This window comes from Leopardus geoffroyi, chromosome B1, assembly GCF_018350155.1.
Source record: "Leopardus geoffroyi isolate Oge1 chromosome B1, O.geoffroyi_Oge1_pat1.0, whole genome shotgun sequence".
Lineage (NCBI taxonomy): Eukaryota > Metazoa > Chordata > Mammalia > Carnivora > Felidae > Leopardus > Leopardus geoffroyi.
Genome location: NC_059327.1, coordinates 142,935,551 through 142,955,318, shown reverse-complemented (window position 1 = coordinate 142,955,318; position 19,768 = coordinate 142,935,551). Strand labels below are relative to the sequence as shown.

Sequence of the window (19,768 nt, the reverse complement as noted above, 5' to 3'; positions counted from 1 at the left end):
AGAATACGAAACCAGTTCAATACTCTCTAAAACGTGGTGTCGATAAGAATGTGTATTTATGAAAATGATCCATCAGGCACTTGGGTATAACTTACTTCTTGGGAAGTTGGTGAGGCCAGGATCTCTCCAAACACTGGCTGGTGTTCAGTCAAGGATTTCATGTAAGGCACAGCATGTTCTTCTCTGCCCAGCTTCATCTGGGTGGCACCCGTACCACTGAAACAGGACCTCATGACAAGGCACTACCTAAGATGAAGGATACGCACCTTCTCTTTTCTCCTAGTGGGCATCATCATTATGGGGATAAGACAGCAGAGGGATTATGTCTCCTGGTACCATCTCAGCAGTACTTAAAATTGGACATTTGCTTTAAGACTTGAGTCTCAGTCATTTCTACCTCCACCCATCAGGCAATGCTGGTCAAATAGACTCTGCTTTCATCTGAATTCAACTATACATAGGGGCTATATACTAAATTAATATCTGACAGTGGTGCAGGCTAACACCGTTTTTACATACTCCAGGCAGGTGGATTCCCTGGAAGAATGACTAGCTAATCACATGAGTTATAAGGTTGCACCACATCTTGTACTTTGGATAGTTTATGATTATATGTTAGTGACTACTTGATTAACATCGAGGTGCCCCACTAGACTCTATGGTTCATGAGTTAAGGATGCTTTATTTTCTCACTGTCACCTCCTTAGCATTTTGCAGTGTCTAGCACATAGTGGCACACAATAAATATTTGTTGAATGAATAAAAGCATGAATAAACATTTACTTTTTTTCTTGAGCACAGATGATTAACTTACACAGAAGAGTTATTTTTTGTTTTGAGGCTATAAATCCACTTTTCAAAAATCTTGTGGAAGTCAGCAGATACAGCTGAAGGAAAAAAAAATGTTTCTAAGCAGGGCAGCTGTAAAGGGTGGGTTTATAACATTTTTTAAAAACTAACTCATAATTATAGTTAACTTTACATTTTTGTTTGTTTAAGCCGGAAAACAGAGGTATACACACAGATTTCAATTAGGTTTGGAGTTTCCCAGGATAAGTGATAGAAACTCGCTTTCAAGGGTCATTTAAAAATTGAGCCATCTTGATTTGGGAAGAGAAAATACACTATCAGGAATTTTCCACCTTGTGTTGGCTTTCTTCAAGCAACATGACAACTGGATTTATGTGTCTGTGATTTTCAGACACAAGAAACCATAGGGGACACCTGGGTGGCTCAGTGGTTAAGTGTCGGACTTTGGTAATGATCAGGTAATGATCTCTTGGTTCGTGAGTTCAAGCCCCGTGTTGGGCTCTGTGCTGACAGCTCAGAGACTGGAGCCTGCTTCAGATTTTGTGTGTGTCTCTCTCTCTCTCTCTCTCTGCCCCTCCCTCTCTTACACTCTGTCTCTCTCAAAAATAATAAGCATAAAAAAAAAACCCATAGAATTAGCATTAGAATGAAAGACTTTGCTTAGAGGCTTTTTGGTTAAACCTCCTCATTTACAGATGAGGAAACATAAGCCCAGGATTTGACTTGGATCAATATAACTTATTATCTATAAAATGAAGCTTTGAGAAGAATGTAATTGCCACTTCTTGTCAACAAAATCTCCAGTTCTCTAAATGAATGCATAAAAGTTATTGCTTAAATATATATGTATATATATATTTTTTTAAGGGGTGAAATCTTTCTAAACTTAAATGGTAATATCTACTTTTGAAAGTAAAACTTAAGTCTAATTGTTTGCGTGGTACATTAAAACCTACGTCACCTTGGTTAACAAGCTCTCTTTCTTGTTTCTGTCTGATAAGGATCGGCAGCCATAGATCACCTAACCACACCCACGGAAGCCTTCAGTTTTAAAAGTAAAGAAAGGGGCTAGCCTTTCACTTTGAATACGGTGAATAGAACCCATCTGGGCACATCCAGTTTGTTCACCTCTGGAGGCTCTGGGCTGAATTAAAATACAGCGAAGAGTGAAGCGGGGAATCCAGAATGGTTTCCAGCTGTGGAAGATGTTGATGCCTCCAGACAGGAATGTGATTCTGTGGCTTCCCCCCAGCTTTGTAAATGACTTTCCTATTTAGGGTGAATTTTCTTCCTGTTAGCATCTTCTTTCTCTCCTTCACTTCCTTTTTGTTCTTTCTGTTCTTCCCTTTGTGATCTTTCTTTCTTGGTGAGTCTGAGGGTTTTGCTGATCAGCAGCTTCTCCTGGGGTACCCAGCAGCACTAGCTGAGCTCATTCATTTCTGATTTTAAACTCACAGCCGTCTCTTCCTCCCACCCAATTTAGGGAAAGGAAACCCAGGTTTCCTGAGGACCTGTTAAGTGTTAGGCACTCTCATACTTGCTGACTCCTTCACTCCCAGCCACCCTGCCAAGTGCTCCATCAGACTAAGAAAAGTAGGAAGCAAAGCTGGCATTCAAATCCACATCTGTCTGACTCCAGGCCCTTTGCCATCCTGCTCCTGGTTAAGCAAGATTTGGAGTTGTGGAACTTATTTTAAAGTAGCACTCATGGGGCGCCTGGGTGGCTCAGTCGGTTAAGCATTCTGACTTCAGCTTGGGTCATGATCTCGCGGTCCGTGAGTTCAAGCCCCGCGTCAGGCTCTGTGCTGACCGCTCAGAGCCTGGAGCCTGCTTCGGATTCTGTGTCTCCCTCTCTCTGACCGTCCCCCATTCATGCTCTGTCTCTCTCTGTCTCAAAAATAAATAATCATAAAAAAAAATTTTTTTTAAAGTAGCACTCAGAATGTAGGTGTTGGCATATATTCTTAGATAACTTATAATTATTTCAATAATGAAATCAGGCATCTTTGAAAAACTTGTCGATTATAAACTTCAGAGTCTATATTCATAGTAAACTGACCCTTTGGGCAAAGACAGGCTTTTCTGGAACATTGGAAATGGTCGATAAATATTTATCTAGAAGGCTTCTGCAATCTGGACTTCTTTCCCCTGAGCCCAGAGTTGGGGAGTTCTTTCCCCAGAGTTGGGGAGCTCTGGCCTCCAAAAGATGTTCCTTGAATTTCCCTAGCCAAAAGCTACTTCTCCCCCTATATCAACCTTTCTCAACCATAAAGTCACTTTATCATTTTTATCCTTAGTAGTATTACATTAAATTATATCCTGCTACATGGTAAACCTGTTAAGGGCAGGAAGAGTTTATCAATGAATAACAAAAATAACATCTCCCTTAGTGCTTTGAGCAGTGAGTATATATTTTTTTTTTTTCAACGTTTATTTATTTTTGGGACAGAGAGAGACAGAGCATGAACGGGGGAGGGGCAGAGAGAGAGGGAGACACAGAATCGGAAACAGGCTCCAGGCTCTGAGCCATCAGCCCAGAGCCTGACGCGGGGCTCGAACTCACGGACCGCGAGATCGTGACCTGGCTGAAGTCGGACGCTTAACCGACTGCGCCACCCAGGCGCCCCTGAGTATATTTTTTTAATGTTTATTTATTTTAAGAGAGAGAGAGAGCAGGGGAAGGGCAGAGAGAGAGAGAAGGAGACACAGAATCAGAAGCAGGCTCCAGGCCCTGAGCTGTTAGCACAGAACCTGAGGTGGGGCTCAAACTCACAAGCTGTGAGATCATGACCGAAGTGGAAGTCGGATGCTTAGCTGACTGAGCCACCCAGGTGCCCCTGAGCAGTGAGTGATTCTGAGTGGACAAATACATAATTGTGTTCATGTGGAGGTGACCTAAAAAGAGAAAAATGAGGACATTAAATTACTTTATACCATAGAATTTAGTCACAACTCATTTCAAGATGGAGCGGGCAAAGAAATCATGTAAGCACAGACCCTCCATAGATAGATTAGCAAATGGAGGACTAACTCAATTAAGGTCTTATAGTTAGTTACCTAGTGGCTCCGTGTTGGCACTTTCATTTAAAGAATGGTCAGAACTAAGCCTTATTATTGGCTTCATGTGCCATGGCTGCATAAATCAGTCTGGCCTTGGCATTGCCAGGACCAGTGAAAATATATTTGGAGCTACTTTGCCAATTCTCATTCTCAACTTCCATCTCTAATGGTTGCCGAAGAATTACGATTTTAGAGAATTTTTTTCTACTTTACCATAACAGATTTTGTTAGTGGCTGAAACCATTGTATTGTCTGGGGCTACCTGAGAGCTTAGTAGATCATCCTGTGATACCAGTGACGAAACGCAAGGTCTCTGGATTCTAGAACCTAACTTCTGGGCTCAGATTTCAGCTCCTCAGCTTATCTTTGTGACCTTGAGCAAGTTACTAAATTTCTGTGCCTGTTTTCTCATCTGAAGTTGAGGTTGGGTAATAGTAACTACTTCATAGAATTGTTAAGATAAATTAACCAGTTCACTTGTTATTAAGGCTTTTCTGGAACATTGGAAATGGTCAATAAATATTAGCTGTTATGATGAACATGGAATACCAAATACCCTGACCCATCTTTATCCAATCATTATTTTCCTTTCTTTGCTAAGGGGAGTATTTATTGAAAGTCTGAGATTTAATAATAAAGATAATGCTGAAGATCAAATTTCAGCAGTATCTGGAAGGTTTGGATATGTAAACATTGGCTAAAAAGGTCCTTCCAAATAGAGGAAATGGTGTGAATAAACTCTGTTGGGGAGAGACATGGGGGTTGTCTGAGGAACAGTAAGTAATTCAGGTTAGCTGCAGTGGAAGGTGCTCCATGGGGAGAAGTGGGAGAGGAGGTAAGGGATTTGGGGTTAACCCATGGAGGCCCTGAGATGGCAGGCCAAGGGGTTTGGATTGTGGGTCTTGGTGTTCTGAGATCCTTTTGCAGCTACAAAGATTAGGGGGAGTGGGGTGGGGGGCAAGGAAACAAGTTGGAAGGTGGTTGAGTAGGTAAGAATAAAGAGGAGGATGTGGTCTTGGTAACTCTCTGGAATTTATGCAAGGTGTAGGAGGGTCTCAAGCACAGGTAAGTGCCATTAACAGAAATAGAGAACTCTGGAGTAGGAATGGGTTTGGGATAGAGAAATACAATTTCAGTTTCACGAACATCACTTTGAAGTACAGGTGGGACAACCCAAGGGAACCATTCCAGAAAGTCAGAACTGGAACTCAGGCAAAAAGTTCAGTATTAGAAAATGCTGAGAGTCATTTCTAGATGTGTGGTAATGGTAAGGACATGAAAATACAGTAAAACCTTGGATTGCAAGTAACTTTTTCTGCGAATGTTCCACAAAACGAGCAAACATTTCTAATAAATTTTAACTTGATAAACAAGTGATGTCTTGTAATACAAGTTGTACGTGGTGCCAAATGTCACGTGATCGCAACTGAGCCAGTGGTTCTTGAAATTTACTTTGATATACGAGTGCTTTGGATTACAAGCATGTTTCCAGAACGAATTGTGCTTACAAATCAAGGTTTTACTGTATACGAAATTCCCTCAGACCGCATCCGTAACTCGAAAGAGATCCCATACTTTTGGGGGAGAGGCAGCTAAGGCAAGAAGCAGTAAACATGGAAACATAAAATGTTGGAGTGCAGGAATTCAATTCAGCTGCTGTGTGGGACTTAGAGCCTTTCTTTGCTTTGCTTATAGCGCTTTCCAGTTTTTAAACCGGCTCATGAACCACAGGAGGAACTTCCTACTTGCCTTTTCCCAATCACATACTGATGGGCAATAGCCCTCAGAATTTTTTTAATCCTGGGTAGAGAATTCGGCTCAAATTATGGAATTTTAAAATGGCAATATAATATTTACATATTTCATATTACAAAGTTAGAAGACTCTGAAGAAATAAATTTAAATTTAAAAAATTTCAAGACCAAACTGTTTTATAACCCTTCATTTTGTATGTGGTTTTCAGCGGGTATAAAAATACTCAGTGGGTGTGTGGGTGGTTTCTCGTGTTTTGGAAATGGTGAGAATATGAGTGCTGTGCATTGGGTTCTGGGATGAGAGCTATAATTACTAACTCTGATTCTTTCCCAGGATTGGCTCATGGGTGGATATCTATCTGAATCTAAAAACCCAACAATGTGGAATCCACAGTAATAAACCACTCTTTCCTCACCCCCACCCTCCTCCGGAAATGAAAAGAATTGTTGTGGTGGGAGGAGGGGGAATGTAGGATGATGGTTCTTCCTTGCTTTGCCTCTTTTCAGGCCCTTCACTGACTGTTCAGGTCAGTGATGCAACTGAAATGAAGGCTCGTGTGATGGTATCTCCCGGGCCTGATGCACGACAGCCATTGTGCATCTGTGGTGGAAAGAGATCTAAATATAACCCAGACTCCTTTCAAATCCTCCTCCCCCAAGTCTTGGAGGATGTGGTAAACACCCTAAAAATACCTGATGTCTGAACCTTTGAGGTATTGAAGAGGCAGGGGCAGGTGGTAGAATTGGGGCCACACAGTGGTATTGGGAGGCCTGGCCAGCTCCCAGGCCTGCTGCGCATGGGGCCCTGCTACCAAAGCTGCTCGGGAGCTGTCGACCATGCCATCCTGTTCAAGGAGAAGTGCCTACTCTTGAGTCTCATATTCACTGTTGGCAGGTTTCAAGGAAACTATTCATAGACCAGGCATCTGTTCTTTGTCCCATTGACCTCAAACCTGCAGCTGCCATCATGGTATTCAGGCAGTGTGCTGGTTTTTAGTTTTATTTCACAGAATTAGAATTTTAGAATGGCAAGGACCTTAGGCATTATAATGTTCATAAAACATTCCATTAAAATCACTATATTTAGAGAGTCACATTTCCCTGCCTGTATAGTGACCAGAGTAATGTGAAAATGGAGTCTCAGTCCTTGATTATTAAAAGAAATCACTCTCACCATTGTGTAACAAATAGAAGAATAATGAAAACCAATCTTTTTGAAAAGAAATACTGATTAAATGATCCTGTGCAAAGCTTTTTCTTTTTTATTAAAAAAATAGAATTTTGAGGGTCATTTTCTCACTCAAAGTTCAGTATTTTGAATTTACCTATTTATTTATTTAAGTGATCTCTGCACCCAACGTGGGGGGCTCAAACTCATGACGCCAAGATCAAGAGTAGTATGTTTTACCTACTGAGCCAGCCAGGTGCCCCTAGTATTTTGAATATAAAGACCTGGTAAGAGAGCCAGAATACCAGGAGTCTTGTTTTCAAGGAGGCTTTCAGTATCTAGTTTCTGGAATCCCAAACCATAACCATGATGTTGTAATTGAAGGACCGTAGCTGACCTCTGTTTTCCTGGAAAGAAAGTTTTCACAGATTACCTCCAACACATATGAGATTGATTCAAATCATGGAGGCAGTCAGCACATTATAAAGAATATAAACCACCCAACTTTTTAAGTGTATGATGACTACCTTATCCCAGTCTCCTTCAGTAGACTCTGAGAAGTCCCAGTGAACACAGAGCCTGTGCTAGGTGCTGTGCAGGGTGAAGCAAAGATGCCCCGAACACCTGTATAGCAGATGGTGGAGATGGGATCAGTTCAAGTGCCAAATGGTTTTAAATATGTTGCATGTATAGTGGTTACAGAATGTTTATATTTGTAACAAGTATGTATCCTCCACTCTGAGGGTCTCAAAACTCCTTCCTATATCTAGAAGAGTGTTACTTATTTTTCATTCTGGGTTGAAAGTAAATTGGAAGTTTTTTTTTGAATTCTTGAAGCCATCAACATGATTGTTTTTTATATCACTTAATGCATATCTGAAGTAGCCACCTCCGGAAGCTCCTATTTCCCTGGGCCAGTACACTTTTAGCAGGAAGCGAGATGTCTTGGGATAGAATCTGCTTTGGGAGTCAGTATGATTTTGTGGTAAGAGCATGGCTTTGGAATTTTTGGTCCCATCAGCTGTGCAGGAGCCAAGAAGGATGTGGGTACAGAGGGAATCTCCTTCTTCCATACCTGTCAAGAAGAGAGGAAGGGAAATGGTAATGTCCACAACGTGGGAGACCCAGGTGGCATAGTTCAAGAATTCTCAAATGTTTCCCCTCTGAAATTCTAGAATGAAGAGCTTCGAAACTTGTCCCTTTCTGGCCATGTTGGATTTGACAGTCTCCCTGACCAGCTGGTCAACAAGTCTACTTCTCAAGGATTCTGTTTCAACATCCTCTGTGTTGGTAAGTGACTCATCTCTTGCTGCTGAGCAAGGAGTCTGACCCTTAGCTGTTGGCAGGTGACTGTCAGAGTGGCACTTTTCAGGGAAAGAGGGGAATAATAATTTTGTTCTCTTTTTTCATCAGTAAAGCAGGGCAATAATACCCACTCTGTATATGTCACACAGTTACAGAGGTTGAGACTTGTGTTTGGTAAATGTTTTGTAAGCTTTGTGATGTTACTCAAATTGTTTTTATTTGTGTCACACCATCAAGCAGTCATTCAATATTGTTATTAAAATATTTATTTTAACTTTTTTGGGCGGTGGGGTGGGGAGGACTTAGATCCTAACAAGACTATAGGAAATTGTAAGAAGGAACTGATATGTACACACATTGTAAGATCATTGAAAAGCATTTTTATTTCCAGGGTCTCTGACTACAATGCAAGTTACCACCGTTGAGGTCTTTTTAAAGATATACTACCTAACATAAGTAAAATCTGAAATTATTCTTAACTACCTTAATAAACATAATGTTTAAATTTTTTGTTTTTAGAGCAAAAGAATTTAAAATTCTGTTTTATAGTTGAAATAAATTTTCTGCCTGAATTATCAAATTAAACTTCGTTTTTATTTTTTTTTAATTTTTTTTAATGTTTATTTATTTTTGAGACAGAGAGACAGAGCATGAATGGGGGAGGGTCAGAGAGAGAGGGAGACACAGAATCTGAAGCAGGCTCCAGGCTCTGAGCTGTCAGCACAGAGCCTGACGTGGGGCTCGAACTCACGGACCGTGAGATCATGACCTGAGCCGAAGTCGGACGCTTAACCGACTGAGCCACCCAGGTGCCCCTAAACTTCTGTTTTTAAATTGGAATTTAAAATTGACCTTAGTTTATTCCTGGTAGATAACTGGAAAAAAAAAAAAAACCCAAGAGACCTGATTTATCTGCTTCCTCATATGTTTGTTGTTGTTTCAGAGTGGGTGCCAGAGGGGGAGGGGCAGCCTGAGTGGGAGAGAGAGAATCTTAAGCAAGGTCCATGCCCAGCATGGAGCCTGACCCCAGGGTCAGTGTGGGGCTTAATTTCACAACCACTGTGAGATCATGACCTGAGCTGAAATCAAGAGTCAGATACTTAACCAACTGAGCCACCCAGGTGCCCCACCTCCTCAGTATGTTTTATGTATCCTGTAAATGTTGTACATTAGCCTAGGCCTCTGGCCTTGCTACTTTTCTTCTGTCTTAGCCATATCCTTTTTAAAGTAAGAGAAGGAAAGTTAGAAATGAACATGGGGGAAAAAAGAGGAAAATAGAAATATAAATTGGTTGGTTTGAAGCAGAAATGTCCCTGGAACAGATAATGGCCTTTCCTTCACTGTCTCTCCTGACGAATGGCCTGGCTATACAGCAGTAAAGTGGTTTGGACTGCACTGTTTTGTGGCCATTGTCTTCTGGGTGTATACTTATGAGATATCAGTCTGAGATGGACAGGAAGAAATTACACATATGTAGCCAAGTGGACCATCCTTTCCCTAAATTTGGCAGAATGTACCAGAGTTATTTCTCTCATCCAAGTAAAATGAAGTGAATTTAGAAAAGGTATGCATTAAACATAAGAACCATCATTTTAAAATTTTCTTGATTATTGGGAGAAGGGGCAGATATTTGCTTTTTCAAAAACTTCTTGGGGCCACCTCGCTGGATCAGTTGGTTAAGCATCTGATTCTTGATATCTGCTCAGGTCATGATCTCACAGTTCGTGAGATCAAGCCCCAGTCTACTCTGTTGACAGCATGGAACCTGCTTGGATTATCTCACTCCTTATCTCTCTGCTCCTCCTCCTCTTGTGCATGCATGTGCTTTCTCTCTCCCTCCCTCCCTCCCTCCCTCTCTCTCTCTATCCCTCTCTCTCAAATAAATAAACTTAAAAAAAAAAAACAAAACTGCTCGAACATATTAACTGTGGCCCCTGTACTGGGTGTTCATTTGTGGAGAGCCACAACTGGCACATGAGATGAGCTCCCACTCTGGCATTATGTCTTAAGCATTGGATAAGAGAATAACTGGAGAGAAATATGACCAAAGCAGCCAGCTCTCATGCATTCCCCTTTTCCCTGCATGAAGCCGTTTAAAATTCAGCAGCAGAACTCCTGAATGGCAGCTAGTTGTACAGCGTGGCATAAATGAGTTGTCTTTTCTCTTAGGGTAAATGCTCATTGCAGAGCAGGGCAATTCTTCATTAGCGTAGCAATTTGTTGGCAATTTGTTGATTTTCTATTGAAAAGTGTGCTAAATTGTAGGCCAATTACTATTCTGGCTTCTCTTCCCCATTCCCCCCAACCCTGTCTCCAAAATCAGCTTCAAGAATACATGTGAGAGTTATGTCCCAGCCCCTGCAAGCAGGGTAAAGCCTTTCAGTGGGGTTGGGCTGGCTGGAAGGACCTGGTTTGACCCAGTATGTAGTGTGCAGTGGGGTGTATTGGCTCATTGGCTGACCCTGTCTGCTAAATAGCACAATTAGGATGCTGGTTGGAATTCATCACAAGCCACATACATGCTGCCCTGATGGATTTGTAAAGCAGCTGCTGTCCTGACTGTCCTAGGTGGGTGAACATGCCTCTGATCTTTATTCTGGGCTTATTTTTGTCTTGTTCTTTTCTTTTCTATTCTTTTTTTTTTTTTTTTTTTTTTTTTTTTAAGGGAGAGAGGGAGAGAGTGCAAGTAGGGGTGGGGCAAAGGGAGAGAGAGAATCCCAAGGAGGCTCCATGCCCAGCCTGACTTGGGCCTCGATCTCACAACTGTGAGATCATGACTTAAGCTGAGATCAAGAGTCAGATGTTAACCAACTGCACCACCCAGGTGCCCCTGGGCTCATTCTTAAACATTAAAAAGAAAAAAAATTTTTTTTAATGTTTATTTATTTTTGAGAGAGAGAGCGAGAGCACACAAGAGAGAGCAGGGGAGGGGCAGAGAGAGAGAGAGACACAGAATCCAAAGCAAGTTCCATGCTCTCAGCACAGAGCCTGACTTGGGGCTCAAACTCAGGGGACTGCAAGATCATGACCTGAGCTGAAGTCGGATGCTTAACCGACTGAGCCACCCAGGCACCGCTCATTCTTAAACGTTTTTAAAATCAGTTTTTAATCTAATTAAAATAATATGTATTTGTTGCTTAAAAAATTATAAGGTCTCCCCCAGCCCTTTTCCCCTCCTATCCTATTTCTATTCCATAGAGGTAGCACTGTGGAATCCTTCTAGAAATCTTCTGTATTTTTCCATACTTAAAAATTATTTTTGGTGGCTTAAAACAACACCAATTTATTATCTTACCGTTCTGTAGAAGTCCCACATGTGTCTCACCAAACTAAAATTAAGGCATCCATAGGGCGGTGTTTTTTTCCAGAACCTCTGGGGGAACATACATTTCCTTACCATTGCCAGCTTCTAGAGGCGACCTGAATCCTTGGCTCGTGGACCCTTTCTTCCATCTTCAAAGCCAGCAGTGTTGCATTTCTCTTTGATTGTTTTTGTATTAGGAAAATTTCCACAGAGAACTCCAGAAATCTGGTTTAAACTCAGTTAAGAGGCCTCTGCAACTCCAAAGCACACTAAAAAGGTAATCTGCGGAATCATGTAATTAAGAACAGCTGTCTCTAGGGATCCGCAGCATGTTTTCAAGACTGTGTCTCTGGTTCTTGATCCTGCTTGCTTCTGCTTGGCTTCATGTTCAGGCTTTTTCTTCATGGGGGTAGTATGGCTTCCAGCAGTTTTGGCCGGCTTAACAACCCCAGAGGAAAGAACCAGCCGTTCTGACAAGTCTCGCTGAACAGTCACAGGATGTCTCTGATTGACCAGGCCTGAATCATGTGCCCACTCAGGGTGGGATCAGGGGTTAGTCCACCGCAAAACACAAGAGGTTCCCTGTGAGAAAGAAGACACAATCAGAAAGGAGGTTGGGCATGGACAGATACAAACAGATCTCTCACAATTACATAAATACTTTTATGTTTTGGTTTTATACAAATGAGATCATGCTGTTCATATTCTTCTGTTACTCCTCCTCCTCCTCCTCCTCCTCCTCCTCCTCCTCCTCCTTCTTCTTCTTCTTCTTCTTCTTCTTCTTCTTTTCACTCCACTGTGAATCCTGGCTATTCTTCCATGACTCCTTAGAGCCATTTGGCTGGAGCCAGCATTAGCTCTTTGGGACACCAGAGTGTCAGGATTAAGTATTAAGCATACTTATCCACAGAGGGTAGAACACATCAAATCCCTTTGCCACAAATATTTTATAGCAAAATATCTGTATACGAAAACAACTCTCACTGCCAATTAATGGTCCATCTATTTTTAAAGTAAGGGTGTATGAAAAAGTAACTAGTTGATTGAAATATTTGACCACTCAGAGGAGTAGGTGCCATTTAATGTAGGTGTATCCATGGTACTTTCTTTTCACCTTGTCATCCTAATGTCCCTTTGTTTTTGTTTAAATTTATTTATTGAGAGAGAGAAAGAGAGAGAGCACATGACAAGGGGAGGGGCAGAGAGAGAGGGACATAACGCATAGCCCAACTTGGGGCTCAAACCCGTGAACTGTGAGCTGAGCTGAAATCAGGAGTGGGAGGCTTAACCACCTAACTGACTGAGCTACCTTGGGGCCCCGTGTATTTTAACACATTATGCACATGTGTGATAGTTATAGCATCATTTTCATGTGATAAATATGGGAGGGGATTGAGAATTTTAAAAAAAGAATTGTGATCCTTGAAAGGAAACTGATCATGTTTATCAAAAAGGTCTTAGAATCTAATTTTATTTTGTGGCAAGAGCTTTTACCTTGCAAAGAAAGGAAACAAACCAGGGCAGAAACTAATCCTGTCATGAGTTTAGTGTGGTTTTAGAGGGAATGAATTAAATGTTTGGTATGGTATTAGAACCCATCTCTGTTGAGTCCTGGAAAGAAATGTAATAAAGAGGAGAGTAGTATTCACTTAGCAGGGACGAAAATTCTTGGTGTTAAATTGGGCATCAGAACACCCAGGAGTTCATAGTCTCCCTTCCTGCCTTCCATCTTGCTTATAACGCACAAAATCACCCCCCACGTTGCACTTGCATTTAAATAAAGCCCTTCCGGGGTGCCTGGGTGGCGCAGTCGGTTAAGCGTCCAACTTCAGCCAGGTCACGATCTCGCTGTCCGGGAGTTCGAGCCCCGCATCAGGCTCTGGGCTGATGGCTCGGAGCCTGGAGCCTATTTCCGATTCTGTGTCTCCCTCTCTCTCTGCCCCTCCCCCGTTCATGCTCTGTCTCTCTCTGTCCCAAAAAATGAATAAACGTTGAAAAAAAAAAAATAAAGCCCTTTCTTTCTTATTCATGCTGTATTTCTCCAGAGAGTCTAAAATTATTCAGCCTTTCTTCACAATCTTAAATTTATATATCTTACTCGTTTTCAAAAATGGCATTTGATCTATGAGAAGCTTCAACATCAGTCCAGAAGTACGTAAGTTCTTTGTGCATATACAAAGATGGATAAAATACTGTACCACACATGCTTTCGAAGAGCAACCAGTTCAGTAGTAGGGTCAAAGTAAATTAATAATACATCTTGAAAATAAAAATCTTTCTTATAATCCAGCTATAGTTGTTTTGAGAGGATGATAGAAGAGGAATGGAAAACACACAAGTTTAAGATCATTTTAGCCAAGACCACAGTATCAGCATAAACTGTGGAATGTTACACCTCAATTTTTTTTCTAAAGAATTTTATTAAAAGATTTTTATTTGGGAACAGCTGACACAATGTTACATTTGTTTCAGGTGTACACTTTTATCCTGGTTTGCTTTTCTAGGAAAGGATATGAAATGGTTTATAGGGTGAAATAATGAGTAAATGCATAAAGATAAGATTAACCTGAGAAAATAAAAGAAGCCAGAGATAGGGTCAGAACTCAGAGCTATCAAGTCAATCTGTGCCAGTTAATTCTGTCAGGGATACATTTGTCTCTCAGCCAGTGGTCAGAGCTTAGAGTGAACCCATTCATCCAAAGGACACTCACTGAGCACATATTATGTGCCAAACATGAGTTAAAAGTTCAACAGTGTCAGATTTATAGTATTTGTAAAGTAAAAACTAAATACTTGCTCCAGATGAAATAGTTTCCCCTAGAAAAATCTCCCCAGGGATTTTGAGAAGCGCTATGGTGTGTGTCACTACAGCTAGGCCTAGGTTCCTGGGTATTCCCTAGATCACTGCATTAATCCATGCAATGCCAAGTGTCATAATGCCGTTCTTTCAAGTCCCTCATGCAGGCTGGTGGTATTAGCCAAAGCACGTTTCATCAAAGGAGTTAAAAAACACAGCTTAGGTACATAGCTCTCTGATTATGTGGCCCCATCCAAGAATAAAATCTGGAATATTTAGAGGAGGCAGGCAGACCTTCATGCACAATTACTTGGATAATTATATAGGTTGCCAAATGTGGCAATCAGTAAAAGATGCTGAATCATCGATCAGCATTGATCAGCATCATCATTGATCAACTCAATCTGCAGTTACCTTCTAATTAATAATACAATCCTTCTGTGTCTTTTTTTCTTTTTCTTTCTCTGTCTCTCTCTCTCTTTGTTAATGTCCAGCTTAGGGCTTGTGGTTTAAATAAGCCTGAGAATAGCATGGAAAGTAGCACTGCTTCCCTCTGTGATGTGGGTGTCATGTTCACCAGCACTGGCAGGAGCAAGAAAAACAGAAGCCACAGATAGCACTTGAAGAGCAAGTCTCTCCTGCAGCAACGGAATGTTTAGGCAGATGTGTTTATAGCAGAATACACAACAAACTCTGAAAAATCTACCAGAATGGTAAATCTCAGTATAAATTATCACCATGATCATTTTTCCCCTCTCAATTAACTTTTAATAAATGCCTGTTCTGTGCCAGATAGTCTGCTAGGGAGTTCTGAAATGCTTCAGAGTTGGTGTTAGTCATTTATTTTCTCAAAATATTGTTATGGTTATTGGGTTTGAATCCAAGCCTTTGCCCAGTAGGCTTTCAGTTACTCAATTAGAATGAAGCCTTTTTGCTCTTTTGGGTATCTCAGAATTATAGAGGATGCCCCACTTTCCAAGGATAGAGAGAGGCCTCACAAGCTAATGCACTCAAAACCTCTCCTAGTTCTGTAATTCCTTTTATTCCAAAATCTGTCATTTCCTTCTCAGCTGCTTTTGGTGAATCACACTGCTGCTAGAGTAGCTGCGTCTAATTACGGCCCTTAAAAGCACGGAGCATAGAAATGGAAAGCAAAGCACTCTGAAATTTAGAGGAACAGTGGTTTTTCCAACCCATTGATTAACCCTGTGCTATAAGTAGTGCCTGGAATGCTAATTGTTCATAATTTCCACCTTAATGTACATGATAATTAAGATTACCTTGCCTTAAAAAAAAAAAAAAAAAAAGAAAGAAAGAAAGAAAGAAAGAAAGAAAAAGCACGATGTTCCTGATTCACACATGCTTAACTAACTCTCAACCTAGTAAAATGGGATGGTAATTTCAGTCCTAAGTAACCAAGAATCCTTACCATGTAAATTGAAGTCTTGATTGCTGTTTTAGGAAAAGAGATGAAAGTTAAATGGGTCACTTTGTACTTACAGAAACTTTAACCTTGTGGAGAGACGTTTATAAGATAGTTCTGCTCTTGTTCCTTTGTCCAAGTTCTGAAAATGGATAAATCCTGAAAAGAAGTTGGCTGCACTTGAGAAAGTTACACAGGTAGCAGGTGCTTCAAATGACTCCAGTGCCTACAGTATTGACTTGCCTACTAGATTCTAAGTATATAGAGTGAGAGCTCTCTTTGTTTCTGTATCCATCACATAGTAACTTTGTTTTGCTCAAAGTTATTTTTGTTAAGCCATGAAACATGGATATGAATGTTTTGAGCTCTCTCACGTTAGGGAGCAGAAACTAGTTCAGATGACTAAAAAAAAATTTTTTTTAATGTTTATTTACTTTTGAGAGAGAGAGAGAGAGACAGACAGACAGACAGACAGACAGTATGAGTGGGTGAGGGGCAGAGAGAGGGAGATACAGAATCTGAAGCAGGCTCCAGGCTCCATGCTGTCAGCACAGAGCCCGACACAGGACTCAAACTCACAAACCGTGAGATCATGTCCTGAGCCAAAGTCAGATGCTCGACCGACTGAGCTACCCAGGTGCCCCTAGATAACTTTTATTGATGGGCTTTTTTTGTAAGAATATTCAAGAAGCCAAGGAAGACAGGAAACTGTCTTCAACTGTTGCTAGACTTTGTGAAGATCTGGGATGACATTCAGGATATTATAGAAGTTCAGTCAGTATCATTTGTTTTCTCTGTAGCATCTATGCTTGTCACAGAGTACTCAAATATTAGTAAGGAATGAATTTTGGATACTAAGCTCTACCTCATCTATCTGCTCTCTTTTCCTGTATTCTCAACTAGTTGTCTGTCAACAACACATCTTCTATTTATTTACAGCCTTTTCTGCCTCAAGGCTTCTTTTCTTTTCCATGCTGTTGCTTTGTGTGTGGATTGTGTATCTCATTCAAACTCCGAAAGAGAGAAGTTCTAATTGGATGGACAGGTCACTGTCCAGTATGAAGCACTTTCTTAGAGCTTAATGATCAGGCTGCTCTAGGTATTTTTGGTCAAGGGGGCTAATCCTGGTCCAGTTACCTGTGGTTACTAGCAAGATCACAGGGTGTGGTCTTGCTCATAAGAGGAATGTAGTTATGGCAGACACTTAGAATATCATTCCGTAACAATAAATTAGAGCCTGACTGCTATTCATTCATGTTCCAGGTCAAATTCTAAGCAATGGGAGAGAACCATATCAAGCTAGATCATTGTTGTATTCCCAGAACTTGGCACAAAGTAGGCACAGGAAAAAGTACTGGCTAAATGAAGCCTGCTGAAGGAGGACATTCTTTGATCTTAGATGTATAAGGGCCCAATGGGAAAGGTTAAGGAGTAAGGCAGATGTACTTCAACAATTTTTATCCTGTGAGTGAATTGTTATTGACAGTGGTAAAACATGAAGCTTCTAAGAGAAAGCTCAAATCCAAAAAGACTCCGTCTTCACTTTCACATTGTGTTTGAAAGGCATGAGTATTATTACAGAACTTCTCATTCATATGTGGATTTGTCATTACAGTGGGACTGTTGCTTTAAAGCTACAAATCCCAGAGCTCTTCTTTTTCCCATAGAACTGTCACCATCCTAAAAGTCTTTATAGCAATCCTTTAGAAGAGGAACATCATGGGATTTGGATTTGTTGAAAGAGCTGCAGCATATTGGCATGTTTAAATTGAACGGGAAGTGTAATTGGGAAATTTTCCAGATTTGAAAAACAAAGGCATTGTTATGGATAATGTTTCTTGATTTTTACCTCCCTCTTTCCATGATCACACACAATCACCACCACCACCCATGACAAAGGTAGGTTCTTTCTCATTGCCAGCTATTTTTGACTCAACATAAGAATTGGGTTGAAGAGAGAATCTTGCCGGGTGCCTGAATGGTTCAATGAGTTAAGCATCTGACTTCGGCTCAGGTCATGATCTCATGGTTTTTGACTTTGAGCCCTACGTCGTGTTTTCTGCTGTCAGCACAGAGCCTGCTTTGGTTTCTCTGTCTCCTTCTCTGTCTGCCCCTCCCTTCCTTCCTTCCTTCCTTCCTTCCTTCCTTCCTTCCTTCCTTCCTTCCTTCCTTTTCCTTTCTTTCTTTTCTTTCTTTCTTTCTCTCTTTCTCTCCTTCTTTCTTTCTCTCTTTCTTGCTTGCTTTCTTTCTTTCTTTCTTTCTTTCTTTCTTTCTTCTCTCTCTCAAAACTAAAGATTAAAAAAAAGAGGGAATTTTGCTTGGCATGATTTTGGAGGCCTAGCTCACGTTCTTCATTGCTCCCTCCACATTTGGGTCTCATCATTTTGATTAGAGTAGTGTTACCAGTCCCTGCCACCCTTCTTTGAACACATTAGAGCTTCGATAAACACAGATTTAACTATCAAAGTGAATTAACAAGGCCGTTGTTGGAAGTCATTCAACTGCATTTAGTCTCATTGTCACAGATATCACCTTGAAACTGGGAAAACTATGTAATAAATGTTTCCCATCTTGATTCCAGTTGAATAAAGAAAGAAAAATGGAAATAATAGGATTCACACAGATGCATAACTAATATTAGGAAAGATCAGGCCGTCGGTTTCTCTATAATAGTAAAGTCAGGATGCTGTGTTGGTTGAGTGTAGGTGTTAGAACCACACAAACTTGGGTTTGAACCCTGACTCTGCCACATAACAATGTGACTTTAGACAACTCCCTTTACCGTAGCTAGGCCTTACTGTCCTATCTGTAAAATGAAGGAAACCTATTTAATGGAGGACAGTAGTAGGATTTAAATGCGATAATGCATGGGAAGGCCCTGCTACAGGACCTGGCACAAAGTAAGCCCTCAGTAACTTTAGCTGGATTTGTTATTATTGCTGTAATTGTCAAGAGTGTTGTTTTGAAAAATGTAATTCTTTTCAACTTTAGATGGTATCAGGTAATTTGGTGACATCAGATAATATAAATGAGATCAGTCTTTTTTTCCTGGTATCAGAAACAATAGAGTATTTTTTAAAGTTCTATAACTTCACACATCAACATTTAGGAGAAGAAGAGATACAGTTTATGTCTTAGTAATGTACAAACTGACCACAGGCAAGCTTACAGGTTCTTTTTCTCTATATAGAGGTTAAGAACAGCATCCTGACCTGTAAGTACAAGATCTTTTATGCTAATTGGTTTCTGGAATTCATTAAGACTTTTCTAGGGAGATATTTGATCACATAGGTAAAGAACTATCTTTTCATAGTGGGATTTCTGGTGATACTGACTTCTAAAATTTTTTTACAAATATAAGAAATTCCTAATGAATTGAACTGATGTCTGAGAGGCATTGACAGACACATTCTCTGATGTCTCTCTTGTGGCCACATAGGTGAGACCGGCATCGGCAAATCCACGTTAATGGACACTTTATTCAACACCAAATTTGAAAGTGACCCAGCTACTCACAATGAACCAGGTGTCCGGTTAAAAGCCAGAAGTTATGAGCTTCAGGAAAGCAATGTACGGCTGAAGTTAACCATCGTTGACACTGTGGGATTTGGAGACCAGATAAACAAAGATGACAGGTACGTTTTGGGATTTTGTGTGGATATAAATGGATCAGGAGATAGCAGGACTTGTCCTGGGTAAATTCAAAGGCTAAAGATGTTCACTAATTATGGGGCTGATTTTCTGTTGCCTAAAAGATAAGACATTCTTTTCCTCTGAGAAGTTTTCTTAGAATGTTCTTCCCCGAGGTCAGAATGAGACAACACAGTTGATTCTAGCTCGTGTAAGGAAAAAAGGAATTTCTTAGGAATACATTAGCTTATGGCATTTTTCCAGCAGGGTCATGGAACTAGATTTGGGACCTTTCCCAGCAGGAAAAGCAATCTAGAGAAACACTCAATGACCCAACAGGACAGTTAGCAGAAACCCCTGCCACTGGTCACCTGCCACTGGTACCCGTGATGCTGAGGGGAGGTGTTTAGAACCTCCACCAGTTCTGTCCTAGAGTTGAGACAGTGTTACAGGATGATTTTTATTGCCTTCCCCATCCCTTGCAAGGAGAACAATGGTGGCCTCTGCTGTGTGTTCC

The 19,768-nt window shown here is 40.8% G+C and overlaps 1 protein-coding gene across 5 annotated transcripts in view; it reads left to right on the top strand.

Moving 5' to 3' along the window:
- The window catches only part of SEPTIN11 (septin 11), a 91,684-nt gene that overhangs the window by 38,947 nt on the left and 32,969 nt on the right, over window positions 1-19,768 (top strand). For all 5 annotated transcript variants that reach the window (XM_045473665.1, XM_045473664.1, XM_045473662.1 and 2 more), the window contains exons 2-3: window positions 7,968-8,082; window positions 19,061-19,256. In XM_045473665.1, coding sequence (XP_045329621.1) covers window positions 7,968-8,082; window positions 19,061-19,256 — 311 coding nt within the window. The remainder of the gene's footprint in view (window positions 1-7,967; window positions 8,083-19,060; window positions 19,257-19,768) is intronic.